Genomic DNA, 14,979 nt, shown 5'->3' with positions numbered 1-14,979 from the left:
AAAAATCCTAAAATTCATATAGAACCACAAAAGTCCCTGAATAGCCAAAGCAATTCTCAGCAAAAATAATAAAGCTGGAGGTAATACACTACTTGACTTTAGTAACCAAAACAGGATGGTATTGTCATAAATACAGACACACAGACCAATGCAACAGAATAGAGATCCCAGAAATAATGTACTTACAGCCAACCAATTTTTCACAAAGGTGCTAAGAATTTGCAATGGGGAAAGGACACCTTCTTCAATAAATGCTGCTGGGAAAACTGAATATCCACCTGTCAAAGAATGAAACTAGATCCCTGTCTCTTACCATATGTAAAAGTCGGCTCAAAATGATTACAGACTTTAAAAATAAAACCCAATATTATGGCTGGGCACAGTGGCTCACGCCTGTAATCTTAGCACTTTGAGAGGCTGAGGCAGGTGGATCGCTTGAGCCCAGGAGTTCAAGACCAGCCTGGGCAACATTGTGAAACCCCATCTTACTAAAAATATAAAAACTCAGGTGGGAGGATCACCTGAGCCCGGGGAGGCCAAGGCAGAAGTGAGTTGTGATCACGCCACTGTACTCCAGCCTGGGCAACAGATACTTTGTCTCAAAACAAACAAACAAACAAACAAACAAAACAACAACAAAAAACCCATACTATAGAACTACTACAAGAAAACATAGGGTAAATGCTTCTGGATATTGGTCAAGGCAGATTTTTATGGCTGAGACTTTAATGCTACAGGCAACAAAACAAAAAATAGACAAACAGGACTACATTGAATTAAACACTCTATGCAGCAAAGGAAATAATCAACAGAGTTAACAGACGACCTACAGAATGGAAGAAAATACTTGCAAACTATTCATGCAACAAGGGACTAATATCCAGAATATACACGAACTCAAACAACTCAATAGCAAAATACCATGTAATCTCATTAAAAAGAGGGCACAGGATCTGTAACCACTTTTCTCAAAAGAAGACATAATGGCCAACAGGTATATGAAAAAATACTCAACATTACTTATCATCAGTAAAATGCAAATCAAAACCAGATACCAAAACCAAAATCATCTTACCCCAGTTAGAATCGCTATTTATCAAAAAGACAAAAAATAACAAGTGCTAGTGAAGATGCAGATAAAAGGGAACTGTTATACAGTGTTGATGGGAATGTAAATTAGTACAGTCATTATGGAAAACAGCATGGAGGTTTCTCAAAACACTAAAAATAGAACTACTATATGACCCAGCAATCCCTCTTTTGGATATTTATCCAAAGGAAAGGAAATCAGTGTATCAAAGTCATACCTTCATCCCATGTTTATTACAGCACTATTCACAGTGGCCAAGATGTGGAATCAACCTAAGTGTCTATTAATGGATTAAGAAAATGTGATATATACACACAATGGAATACTATTCAGTCATTAAAAAAAAAATGAAATCTTGTCATTTGCAGCAATATGAATGGAACTGGAGGCCATTATGTTAAGTGAAATAAGCTAGGCACAGAAAGACAAATATCACATCTTCTCACGCATGTGCGGGAGCTAAAAAATATTAACCAAAGAAGTAGAGAGTAGAGGCCGGGGCCGGGTGCGGCGGCTCACGCCTGCAATCCCAGCACTTTGGGAGGACAAGGCGGGCGGATCATGAGGTCAGGAGATTGAGACCATCCTGGCTAAGACGCTGAAACCCTGTCTCTACTAAAAATACAAAAACAAAATTAGCTGGGCGTGGTGGCAGGCGCCTGTAGTCCCAGCTAGTTGGGAGGCTGAGGCAGGAGAATGGCGTGAACCTGGGGCCGGAGCTTGATGAAAGTGGTGGGAAATCACAAGCCACTGCACACTCCAGCTGAAGAACAGCCAAGACTCCGTCTCAAAAAAAAAAGAGTACAGGCTGGGCGCCAGTGGCTCCGCCTGTAATCCCAACACTGGGAAGACAAGGCGGGTGGATCACGAGGTCAGGAGTTTGAGACCAGCTTGGCCAACATGGTGAAACCCCATCTCTATTAAAATTTAAAAAATTAGCTGGGCGTGGTGTTGCACGCCACTGCACTCCAGCCTGGGCGACTAAGCTAGACTCCGTCTCAAAAAAAAAAAAAAAAAAAAAAGGACAGAGTAGAATGATGGTTATCAGAAGCTGGGAAGGATTGTGGGGAAGAAGAAGAGAGATTGGGGAATAGAAAGAAGCAAACAGACAGATGGGATAAGTTCTGGTGTTTGATAGCTTAGCAGGGTGACTATAGTTAATAATTCAAAATAACTATAAGATTTGAAATGTTCTAAATACAAAGAAATTATAAATGTCTGAGGTGATAGATATCTTAATTACTCTAATTTGATCATTATACACTGTATGCATGTATCAAAATATCACATGCATCTCATAAATATGTACAATTATTTTGTATCAATAAAAAAATTAAGAAGCCAAAAAAGGAAACAAAGAATGCCTAAATAAATGGAGAAAGACATCATGTTCATGAATTAGAAGACTCAATATTGTTGAGAAGTCAATTCTTCTCAAATTATTTGTGGATTCAATGTAATCCCAATCCAAATGCCCTCAGTTTTTTTTTTTTTTGTAGAAGCTGATGGCAATGAGAATAGTCCAAATAATTCTAAAACAAGAATAGTGTTGGAGGAATTATACTATCTGATTTCAAGACTTACAGTGTCACTAAGACTGTGATACTGGCATAAGTACAGACATATAGACCAATGGAACTGAATAAAATTGAAAATATTCACACATATATGATAAGTTGTTTTCAATACAGGTGCAAAGGTAATGGGAAAAGCATATTCTTTCAAATGTGATGGTGGAACAACTGGCTTTCTGTATAGGAAAAACAAAGAAAGAACAATAACGACAACTAAAACAAATCAAACAGGACCCTTAACTCATACCAGACCTCAACAATTTAACTAGAAATGTTTAGGATCACAGTCCATAAGGAATTAAGCTTGAACTATAACACTTCTAGAAGAAAACATGAGAGAACATATCACAACCTTGATCAGGCAAAAATTTCTTAGAACACAAAGAACACTAATCATAAAGGATAAAATTCATAAATTAATCTCATCAAAATTAAAAGTTTCTAATTTAGAAAATGAAAAGGTAAGCCAAAGACTGGAGAAAATACTAGCGATACATGTACCTAAAAAATGACTAGTATCCAGAAAACACAAAGAATTGTTATAACTCAGTAATAAGACCAATCCAAATTTGGGCAAAAGATATTAACAGATACTTTACTAAGGGGGATATATGAATGGCCAAAAAACTTATAAAAAGATGCTCAGCATAGTTAGTTAATGTCACGAGTCTGTAGTCAATGCAATTCAAAACCACAGTGATCTACCATTACACACACACTCAAATGGCTAAGTTTAAAATGACTGCCAAGTTGGGGGCAGTGGCTCACGCCTGTAATCCCAACACTCTGGGAGGCGAAGGCAGGCAGATTGCTTGACCCACAAGTTTGAGATCAGCCTGGGCAAGATGGTGAAACCCCATCTGTACAAAAAAATGGAAAATTAGCCGGGCATGGGGGAGTGTGCCTGTAGTCCCAGCTACTTGGGAAGCTGAGGTGGGAGAATCGCTTGAGCCCAGGAGGTTGGGGCTGCAGTGAGTTGAGATCGTGATACTGCACTCCAGCCTGGGTGACAAAGTGAGACCCTGTCTCAAAAAAAAAATTTTTTTTTTAATGAGGTCATAATAATACCCAAGAAAAAAAATACCCATTCACCACCACTGGAGGTGACTAGCACTTGGTAATTGCAAAGAGGAAAGAAAGAATCTTTATCATGGAAAGATCTGGTAGCACACCACCTTATTAAGTGACCACTCTTAGTATCATTAATAGCAGGACAACTTGGTATAATGATTCTTTATGTGATGAAAAACATCACATCATCTATGAAGTATTTCTGCCTAAAACACTAACCTGCCTCTAATCAGGCCTTAAGACCTAACTTCCATTTTATAGAACATAATTAATGGGTCAATCTAACAAACACATAAAGCCAGTATTGCAAAATATAATAGTTGAATCTAGATGTTAGGAAATATATGTTTAATATCTTCATATTTTCTGTATGTTTGAATATTTTCAGTAAAAAATAAAAGCGATCAGTCAAGAGGTCTGCTAACATAGCATGAATACAGTGAAACCTCACAGTAACAGGCCCAGAGGTCATGTAAATTTGGAAATAATGTGATTAGAAATATATATATATGAAATATATATATGTGTGTGTGTATATATATGATCTTATATGTATACAAGATCATATATATATATATAGTCTTGCTCTGTTGCCCAAGCTGGAGTGCAGTGGCCCAATCATGGCTCACTGCAGACCAACCTTCCAGGATTAAGCCTCTGCCTCCCAAGTAGCTGAGACTATAGGCACGTGTCACCATACCCAGCTAATTTCTTTTCATTTTTAATAGAGATGAGGTCTCATCTGTTGCCCAGGCTGCTCTCAAACTCCTGCGCTCAAGAGATCTTCCCACCTCAGTCTCCCAAAGTGATGGAATTAGAGGCATGAACCACCGCACCCGGCCTAAACATTTTGTTTTAATATCAGGGTCATTCTTGTCATTAACTTTGCAGTAATGAGGTCTCACATTTTATATAACCAATGTTCTCTCTTTTGTATAGGTATTTATAATAAATAAAGTATCGAATGAAAGAGAAAAACCAATGCAAATGACATACAGGCAGAAGAAAGGAAAAGGGTATGTGCAGAAACCATTATTGTTAATTCCTTTGAAGACTCTCATGGTCCAGTCTATCCAAAAATTTTATTATGATAATCCTGTAAGTACTACCCCAATAAATATGCCCTCATATTTGCTGGCTAATTTTACTTAGGTTATTTTTTGTATCTGATAAGTGGAAACCAAGTGAGAGATTATTTTATGCTAACAGTAAAATTAATTAAATGCTACAGATATTCCAAATTGAGAAAATGGATCTACTGTCATGGTTTCAGCATACTATATTCAACATTCTTAATAAGAAAACTATCTTTGAGAATGTAGACTTAAATACTTGCATCAGAAAAGGTGAGACATTGTGGTATGAGAATTTCACTTCATATTTTTAGTTTGAAACTAACAAACACAGTCTAGTTTGGCATTCTATGGAAATAATAGGTCATTTGGCCTAAATGAAGACTCTGTGTGCCTGATACCTACTGCTGCTACTACTGGGGATGGTGGGAGGTTTTGTAGAGTTAGGGTACCAGTTGGTGACACCACACATGGAGTCTGGAAATGGAAAATACACGAAATACCCTTCAGAAAACCTCTGAGACTTGTCTCAAAATAATTACTCCTGTTCCACCAAGGCTCTGAAAAACTGGCTTCATCTAGAGCGTGGAGAAACAAACAACAGGAATAACTCTTCTACCACATGCCAGTGTTTCTTTAGAGTAGGGGAGGGCTTGCCAACACTACTTGGCCAGCACTCTAAGATAGTAGTTTAGACACGACCCTGAATTCAAAGAGAAAAATGACTATTCATTGTACACCCTGCCCTCCTCACTATGGAGGCTGCCAATTAGACTGTGAACAGGAATGAAGTGGAGGTGGGGTTACTGGGGTTTCTCCAGCCCAGGCAGATGGCAAGCCTGTTCTGATTCAGATCACTTCCATGGGGCTGTGCCAAAAACATGCCCATATTCTCTATGCTTGTCTATGCTGCCTCTCGCTTCACGCCACAACCAGTGAAGCACTTCCTCAAAACTTCTAGAGTTCTAAGGGGGTGCTAGAAAACCACTAGTTTAGATTAACCCTAAACCAATGCAGGGGTTCCTTGCATTGGGTCCCTGAAAGATGCTTGCCCACAATTTTCTTACACACTTACAGGGCTACACTATGTCTCACGGGTGCTTATTCTGTCTTTGGGAAGATCTGACTACTAGAAAGTATTTCCCAATACTAAACTCACATCTACTTCTTTCCTACCTTCATCTTTTGGTTCAAGTTCTTCCTCTTGAAGTTACATGGCATAAGTCTGTGCTATCCCCTTTTATCTGACTAATCAAATACTGTTCATCTGCCAGTATTCATCTTAAGTCTTCTTCTGTGTTACACCCAAAACAATCCCTCCCAGAGTGATTTCTGTGTCCTCTGGGTTCTTCAACTACACTTAATGCACCACTCCTCGGCACTTATGCTTTACCATCTTAGTTATTTTTGGCATTCTTTATGCCTTTCTAACAAGAACATAATCTTTTGATGGCTGGATGGTGTCAGTCTTTTATAAATGTCTACCTCTATACCCCTTCATCATGTTGCTGCTGAGTAGATAGTGTGTGCACGGGTCCTCCATGAACTGGCCCTAACCACAACAAGTTTACTTATTTTCTATCACATTTCCTCACAAAAATCCTCCACTCTAATCCATCCAGCTACCAAATTATACCCTGTGTCTTCCTCATTTGCTAATACTTTCTTGTTTCCTATCCCAACCTCTCCCCATCTAGAGCAGAGAGTATTAGCCTCAGGCATATGAACTCTAAACACCGTACACAAAATGTACATTTTTGTATGTGGGAGAGAATGTTTCACAGCTTTCATACAACTCTCAAAGGTCCCAAGACTCCATAAAAAATTAAAATCCACTATTATAAATTTTTTTCCATCTTTGCTTAACCAAATCTTCCCTATTCTTAAAAGCCCAGCTCATGTCCCTGGATCCAGGGAATCTTCCATATGGGGGAGATTTCCTAAGCTCTGAATATATATGTATGAATATATGTGTATATATATCCATATATATTGATATATAAGGAGATAGATATATCTAAATTGATATATATATCTAAATTCATACACATACATCGATTTTTCTACCATTAATCTCTGTGGTTTATTATGTACCTTGTAGAAATTTTAAAATTAGTATCTTCATTGTGACTTAAATCTTTTGTATTTAATGTTTCATGACTGTAAACTTTACAGCACTTTTTGTTTGTTATATGTACTGCCTTCCACAGAGCAGGTACTTAACAAATACTACTGTGGATGGCCAGGTGTAGTAGCTCACGCCCGTAATCCTAGCACTTTAGGAGGCCAAGGCAGGTGGATCACGAGGTCAGGAGATAGAGACCATCCTGGCTAACATGGTGAAACCCCGTCTCTACTAAAAAGATAAAAAAAAAAAAATTAGCTGGGCGTGGTGGCAGGCGCCTGTAGTCCCAGCTACTCGGGAGGCTGAGGCAGGAGAATGGCATGAACCTGGGAGGAGGAGCTTGCAGTAAGCCGAGATCGTGCCATTGCACCTCCAGCCTGGGCAGCAGAGCGAGACTCCGTCTCAAAAAAAAAAAAAAAAAAAAAAAAAAAATCCTACTGTGGACACGAATGAAGACGGTGAATCACCTTCATCTCAGTGTGTGTAGAAACTCAGTTTTAAAGGTGCATATCACAGTTGCGACAGTGTCATTAGACCTGGGCAAAATGCCACAGTTAGCTGCCACCTTACCTCTGCTTTACGAATATTTTCTCTAGCTTCATCTATTTTCTGTTCCAGCTCTGCTCGGCTTTGTTCTGATACAGCAGATCCATGACACTCCAGATCATCTAGAACCTATTAAAAAAAATGGGACAATAATGATGACTGTTTTTTACTTTTTATCTTCCTTAAGTGATTAGAGTATTTACATAATTCAAAAGGCTTTAGTGACTAGTAGCCACAATTTTTTTCATTTATTTATTTTTTGAACATTTTGAAATAATTATAGACTTACTAGTAACAAACTTACTACAGAGAGTCCCTTCAGTGGGGAAGCCAGGACCAGCCACTATCTGATTGACGCCACATGAGAGACCCCAAGGGAAACTGCTAAGCTGAGACCACCCAATACTCAGATTAGTGAGAGATAATGTAAAAACCCTCTTGTTCTACGGCATTAAGTTTGAGGTGGTTTGTTAAGCAACATTACATAAGTAGAACATTGAATCTGAGATGCCTGTGAGATAGTGAAAAGATGTCAAAACAGGAAAGAGGTTATATGGATACACAGTAGTAGCTAGGCCCAATATTGAAGATAATAATTTATGATTTGGTGGTAAAGTAAAACCATGGAAGTGATTGAGAATGCCTATATGAGGATAAAGAATAAAAAAAACAAGATAGCCAAACAATCTGAGAAAATGAATATTTAATTGTGGGCTGGAGAAAGAGGAATCTATGAAAAAATCTAGGAATAGCCAGAAAGGCAGAAGGAAAGCCAGGACAATGTTGAATTGTGGATGACTAGAGAAGATAACATTTTAAGACAAAGGGAGTTGTCAATTGTGATGAAATTGTTGACAGATTAAGAAAAATGAGAAATCAAACTGTCCATTTTGAAGTTAGCAACACAGACATCATTGGTGATTTTGGTAAGCTTAGACTATGAAGTGATACAGGGGGAAGGAAAGGAAAGCTCAAATGTAATGGGCTAAAAAGTAAGTGGGAGGTGAGATTCTATAGATAATAAGCATAGGCAATTCTTTTAAGAAGTAGGATGTGAAAGCAAAGAATGAGAAGGATATAGGTATCAATAAATGAAATTGAGAAAAAAAGTACTATACTCAAAATAATTTCTTTGTGCTTAGAGTTTAGTCTTTGAGATATATTTTCTCCCTTCTTCCTTCCCTTCCTCCTTCCCTTCCTCTTTCCCATCCTTCTTCCCGTCCTCCTTCCCTTTCTCCTTCCCTTTCTTTTCTTTTCTTTCGAGACAGTGTCTTGCCCTGTCACCCAGGCTGGAGTGCAGTGGCATGATCTTACCTCAATGTAACCTCCACCTTCTGGGCTCAAGCAATTCTCCCCAACCTTAGCCTCCCGAATAGGTGGGAAGATAGGTGTGTGCCACCATGTCCGACTAATTTTTGAATTTTTTGTAGAGACTGGGTTTTTTGCCATGTTGCTCAGGCTGGTCTGAAACTCCTGGCTCAAGCAATCGACCTGCCTCAGCCTCCCAAAGTTCTGGGATTACAGGCATGACCCACTGCGCCCAGCCAAACATATATTTTCATGAAACCTATAATTGTGTCTTTAAAAAATATGTCTTGAGGGATGAAAACCTGTATTAATTCAACATATGTCTCTTCCCCTGCCCGTAACACACTATCACAGCTTTTCTTTGGCAATTTTATGGTAAACAGGTGAATTAATGTATTGCTGATGGAGGGCTTAAGGAAATTCCAACATGAGTAGATAGCTGACAGTACACTGCTGAGTGTTGAGAAAGTACAGAAAAAACACATACAATGCTTGAGCAAAGGAGTTTGAGACCAGCCTGGGAAACATGGCAAGACCCTATCTCTACAAAAAACCTAAAAAAAATTAGCCAGACATGGTGGTGTGTGCCTGTGGTCCCAGCTACTTGGGAGGCTGAAGTGGGAGGATTGCTTCAGCCCAGAAGGTTGAAGCTGCAGTAAGCTATGTTCACACCACTGCCCTTCAACCTGGGTGACAGAGCAAGCCTCTTGTCTCAAACAAAACAAAACAAAACAACACATATAGGATATTTTTCACATTAATAAAACTCAGCTCCTTAAACTGTTTGACATTTGGCTTAAGGTGAATGTAACTAGGACTTTCTCTTATACTTACCCGTTGTTGATGAACAATGTTTTTATGCTCACGTGCCACACGTGTGGCCCATTTTCGAGCTTCCTTATTTAGACTGTGCTCCTCTGTGGTCCCAGTTTCTGATTCTAATTGTCGGCTCTACAACACAAGACAGAACAGAGATAAAAATATTGCTATCTTTATTGCAACCACCACTGCTTTGCAGATGGATCAGAAGGCCTTCACTTAATCAGCACTCAAAACATAAGGCACACTCCACTACTGCTGGAAACAATGTCTTATCGTCACAGAAAGTTACCAGAAGAGTAAGATGAGTATAAAACCATTAAAGACCATAAACTTTTTGTCTTACAGTGCTGAACACAAAAGCATCATCTCTAATACTGCAGACTTATCTTTTTGGGTGTGACGGACTTATCTTTCCGAGTGAAAAGGAAGCTAGCTAAGGTAAGCAAAGAAGAAAATGTATTCATGCCAACCTACTATGGTGATAAAATCATTGCATAAATAAAAATGGAAACAACTTAATAGTTTCAATGTGAGTAAAGAATCATTAAAGATAAGAACAAAACAATACAATAACAGCAACACAATCTTGCACCCCTCCTGCTAACCCAAGGCAGATGGAACTCGTTAGAGGTCCATCATCAACTTGCCACCAAACCTTAAAAGTCAGTTTTTGCCCTTTCTTCAGGCTTCATATGAAATATAAGGGTGCTAGATCAAATGATCACCAAGGGTTTCTTCTAGCTGTATGCTATGATTCTGATTTACAAAGAACAAACCACAAAATCTAAATAAAAATATTAATAGCTAACTCCTATTGTGCAAAGTACTATGGAAAGTGATTCATATAACTTTTTTTTTAAACAACTTTATGACGTGGGTCCCACACCATTTTATAGAAAAGAAAACAAAGGCTCAGAGAGGTTAATTTTTCTTGGATGTCCTAGATATTAAATGTTACAACCTTAATTGTCTGATTACAGAATCAGAGCCATTAAACACAAAACTATTTTAATTCTCTCTAAATTCTTAAAGACCCCTGAAAAACAAACTTTATTGAAATAATTAGGAATTTATTTAAAAAAAAAATATGAATCACCCAAAGAGGCTTTTCATATAGAAAGAAGCAAAATTGTAGAATGAAAAGAATTTTGGAAATTCTGATCATGGCTCACTGCAGCGTTGACCTCCGGGATCAAGTGACTCTTCCACTTCAGCCTCCTGAGTAGCTGGAACTACAGGTGTGTGCCACCATACCCAGCTAATTTTTTTTTTTTTCCTTCTAGAGATAAGGTCTCTCTATGTTGCCCAGGCTTGTCTTGAACTCCTCGGCTCACGTAATCCTCCCACTCTGGCCTTCCAAAGTGTTGAAATGCCAGGGATGAGCCACTACACCTGGCCTAGTAATTCTTTTGCAAGGTCTCATAGTTCAAAATTGATAGAGTAAGTAGAAATTGATAAACTGGATTTTAAAAATTAATATTTTTGTTGGGGGAATTGTGATGGGGCAGAGTTTAAAAATTTTTGTTCTATACAGATATTTCAGCTAAAGCTAGATTATAACAATGACAAATGAATTTAAATAGAGCAAAATAATCAAAATTCAAACCTAAACATCTTTACATTCACATTTTATATTCTAATGGGAATGAACTTTATTATTATATTTTGCTTTGCAAATGAGTCTGGGCATTCAATTTACATCTGTTCTCAAAGTCAGGAACATTAAAATGTTAACTCTGGACATAGATACAAATGAAATATACAAAAGTCAGAGGAAGTGATCTGTAAAAGTAGAAAGATAAATTCTGAAGAGTCCAAGAATAGGTTTTTGAGTCAGATAGACTTAGTTTGAATCCACTGTATGCCATTTTATGGTACTACTAGCTTTATGATCTCGGGCATGTTAATTATCTGAGTTGTAGCTACATCTGAAAACTAGTGAAAATGTCACCTATCTCCGTAGGGTTGGTAGGTTATAATGAAGTCATATTTTAAACATTCTGGTATAGTATCTACATAATATCTTAGGCATCCAGTAATGGTAACTGCTAATGTTAAAAGCCCAATTGAAAATTAGTTGAAACAAAAATTTTCTCATTACTGTTCATAAGAAAATCCAGATAATTCCTAGGTTCTTAATAGCGTAAACAATGAATCCAAAACAAAGATTGAAGATATATTGAAAGATTAAGGCAGATCTCAAAGAGAATGAATTTGTAGGGAGTAGCTGGATGAGAAAGGAGGCAACTGATAGAGACATTTAATTTTTTTTTTTTTTTTTTTTTTTTGAGACGGAGTCTCGCTCTGTTGCCCAGGCTGGAGTGCAGTGGCCGGATCTCAGCTCACTGCAAGCTCCACCTCCCGGGTTTACGCCATTCTCCTGCCTCAGCCTCTCGAGTAGCTGGGACTACAGGCGTCCGCCACCTCGCCCGGCTAGATTTTTGTATTTTTTAGTAGAGACGGGGTTTCACCGTGTTAGCCAGGATGGTCTTGATCTCCTGACCTCGTGATCCGCCCATCTCGGCCTCCCAAAGTGCTGGGATTGCAGGCTTGAGCCACCGCGCCCGGCCAGAGAAATTTATTACTGAGCAGCATTTTAGGAATAGGTAAAGGGGTTTACATTGTGTGCTGGCTGCAGATGGGCCAAAACCCAATTTGCCTTACAGAATTTATACCTTCTTATTGAGTATTCACTGCACTCAAGATAGAGCTTTTCCCTTATTTTTTATGTGTTTACTAAGACTTGGGAGTCCAATGATCAGGACAGATAACTAATGCCACTGATTGGAAGATGTGACTTTGAGATCCTTTGGGTAGGGAATGACACAAAACTAAAATTCAAATTAATTTATCCTTTTCATGAATTCTGAAATCAAGCCATGGAATACATGTGGAAGCTCCTGAGACACAGGTCTTGACAACTGAGAATTTCATACAAGGCGAATACAGCCCAGGGTATTAAACAATACACAGAGAAATGTTCCAATACCACCTTCACTATCAAAGATCAATATAAATCAGGATCTAGTATAGATAATTATGTTTTTGTTTGTTTTGTTTTTTGAGACGGAGTCTCACTCTGTTGGCCAGGCTGGAGTGCAGTGGCGTGATCTTGGCTCAGTGCAACCTCCGCCTCCCAGGTTCAAGTTGGGAGGCCGAGGCGGGTGGATCACAAGGTCAAGAGATCGAGACCATCCTGGTCAACATGGTGAAACCCTGTCTCTACTAAAAATACAAAAAATTAGCTGGGCGTGGTGGCACGTGCCTGTAGTCTCAGCTTGGATTATAGGTGTGAGCCACCGTGCGTGGCCGATAATTTTTTTTTAAGACAGTGGTATTAGCAGTGGTTGATTCTTTTTTTTTTTTTTTTTTTTTGAGACGGAGTCTCGCTCTGTCGCCCAGACTGGAGTGCAGTGGCCGGATCTCAGCTCACTGCAAGCTCCGCCTCCCGGGTTTACGCTATTCTCCTGCCTCAGCCTCCCGAGTAGCTGGGACTACAGGCGCCAGCCACCTCGCCCGGCTAGTTTTTTTTTGTATTTTTTAGTAGAGACGGGGTTTCACCGTGTTAGCCAGGATGGTCTCGATCTCCTGACCTCGTGATCCGCCCGTCTCGGCCTCCCAAAGTGCTAGGATTACAGGCTTGAGCCACCGCGCCCGGCCAGCAGCGGTTGATTCTAACAAAGAAATCATAATGATTGCTTCTTTTTAAAACGCTGGCAAATTTATTTTATCTTTAGTTTTTATTTTTTGAGACAGAGTCTCACTCTGTCACCCAGGCTGGAGTGCAGTGGCACGATCTTAGCTCACTGCAACCTCTGCCTCTCGGGTTCAAGAGATTCTCATTCCTCAGCCTCTGGAGTAACTGGGATTACAGGCATGTACCACCATGCCCAGCTAATTGCTTGTATTTTTAGTATAGATGGGGTTTCGCTATGTTGGCCAGGCTGGTCTTGAACTCCTGTCCTCAAGTGATCCACCTGTCCTTGGCCTCCCAAAGTGCTGGAATTACAGGCATGAGCCACCACGCCTGGCCTATTTCATTCTTGTAACATTTTTCCTTTTTTTGGAAGACAGGGTCTCACTCTGTTGCCCAGGCTGGAGTGCAGTGGTGCAATCATGGCTCGCTGCAGCCTTGACCTCCTGAGCTCAAGCAATCCTCCCATCTCAGCATCCCAAGTAGTTGAGACCACAGCATATGCCATCACACTCAGATAATTTTTTTGATTTTTAGTAGAGATGAGATCTCACTATGTTACCTAGGCCGTCTCAAACTCCTGGCCTCAAATGATCCTCCTGCTTTGACCTCCCAAAGTGCTGGGATTATAGGCATAAGCCACCATGCCCAGTCCAACATTTTTCCTGTATTTGATACAAAAATTAGCCAGGTGTGGTGGCACCAGAGGGTTGCAGTGAGCCAAGATCATGGCACTGCACTCCGGCCTGGGCTACAGAGGGAGACTCTGTCTCAAAATAAATAAATAAATTTTAAAAAATCCCTAGTCCCTTTAGAATAAAATATTAAAGTCTTTTCAACAGTCATAAAGTTGTTAAATAACGTTAAGGAACTAAATTAAGGAAATCAGCATTCCAATATTCTTCATATATTAGTCTTTAAGTCATCTTAACTATTTTGTCCTTAGATACTCTCTCAAGATATGATTTTGGTTTACTTTAAGGTTAATACAAACGCATAGAAGGCTCAGATATCTGAGTGGAGTGAGCAGGGCAAGAAAAGCTGACTTCACAGAAGAAAACAATAATTGTTTTTTAACTCTATAACTAAAATATAACCATTTCAAGGAGAGAAAAAGAGATGGTCATGTATGATGAATGAAAATCACTAACATAGTAGAATACTAGCATTCCAACCCATTTCAAAAAAAGATAGTGTTGGGGTTGTTAGGCCAATGGCATAACATGCTAATTAACCCTCATTCAGGGAATTTGTACTACTTACATTTTTCAGTTTACTGAAAGACAAGAAATATATTGGGGCTGGGCACAGTAGCTCACACTTACAATCCCAGGGCTCTGGTAGGCCAAGGCAGAAAAACTGCTTGAGGCCAGGAGTTTGACACCAGCCTGGGCAACATAGCTAGACCCCAGCTCTTAAAAAAAAATAGCGCATACCTGTAGTCCTATCTATGGGAGGCTGAGGCAGAAGGACCGTTTGAGCGCAGGAGATCAAGGCTGCCAGGAGCTATGACTGTGCCCTCCAGCCTGGGTGACAGAGCTTCTCAAAAAATATATATTAATATATTGAGTTAAATATTGGATCCATCTTATTCTTTATGAAGTATATTAATATATGGTTAATTATTTCAATAAAGTTGTTAATTATTTGTTCTCAAAAGGACTTCTTCAAGTAAA

General features: G+C 39.2%; 1 protein-coding gene across 5 annotated transcripts in view; it reads right to left on the bottom strand.

The window, feature by feature from the left end:
• FCHSD2 (FCH and double SH3 domains 2) overlaps positions 1-14,979 on the bottom strand; it is a 309,718-nt gene that overhangs the window by 44,694 nt on the left and 250,045 nt on the right. For all 5 annotated transcript variants that reach the window (XM_017948727.3, XM_017948728.3, XM_021926259.2 and 2 more), the window contains 2 exons: positions 9,622-9,738; positions 7,504-7,608 (listed from right to left, as the gene is read on the bottom strand). In XM_017948727.3, the coding sequence (XP_017804216.1) occupies positions 7,504-7,608; positions 9,622-9,738 (222 nt within the window). The remainder of the gene's footprint in view (positions 1-7,503; positions 7,609-9,621; positions 9,739-14,979) is intronic.

The sequence above is a fragment of the Papio anubis genome, chromosome 12, assembly GCF_008728515.1.
Source record: "Papio anubis isolate 15944 chromosome 12, Panubis1.0, whole genome shotgun sequence".
Taxonomy (NCBI): domain Eukaryota; kingdom Metazoa; phylum Chordata; class Mammalia; order Primates; family Cercopithecidae; genus Papio; species Papio anubis.
This window is presented reverse-complemented; position numbering and strand designations above follow the sequence as displayed.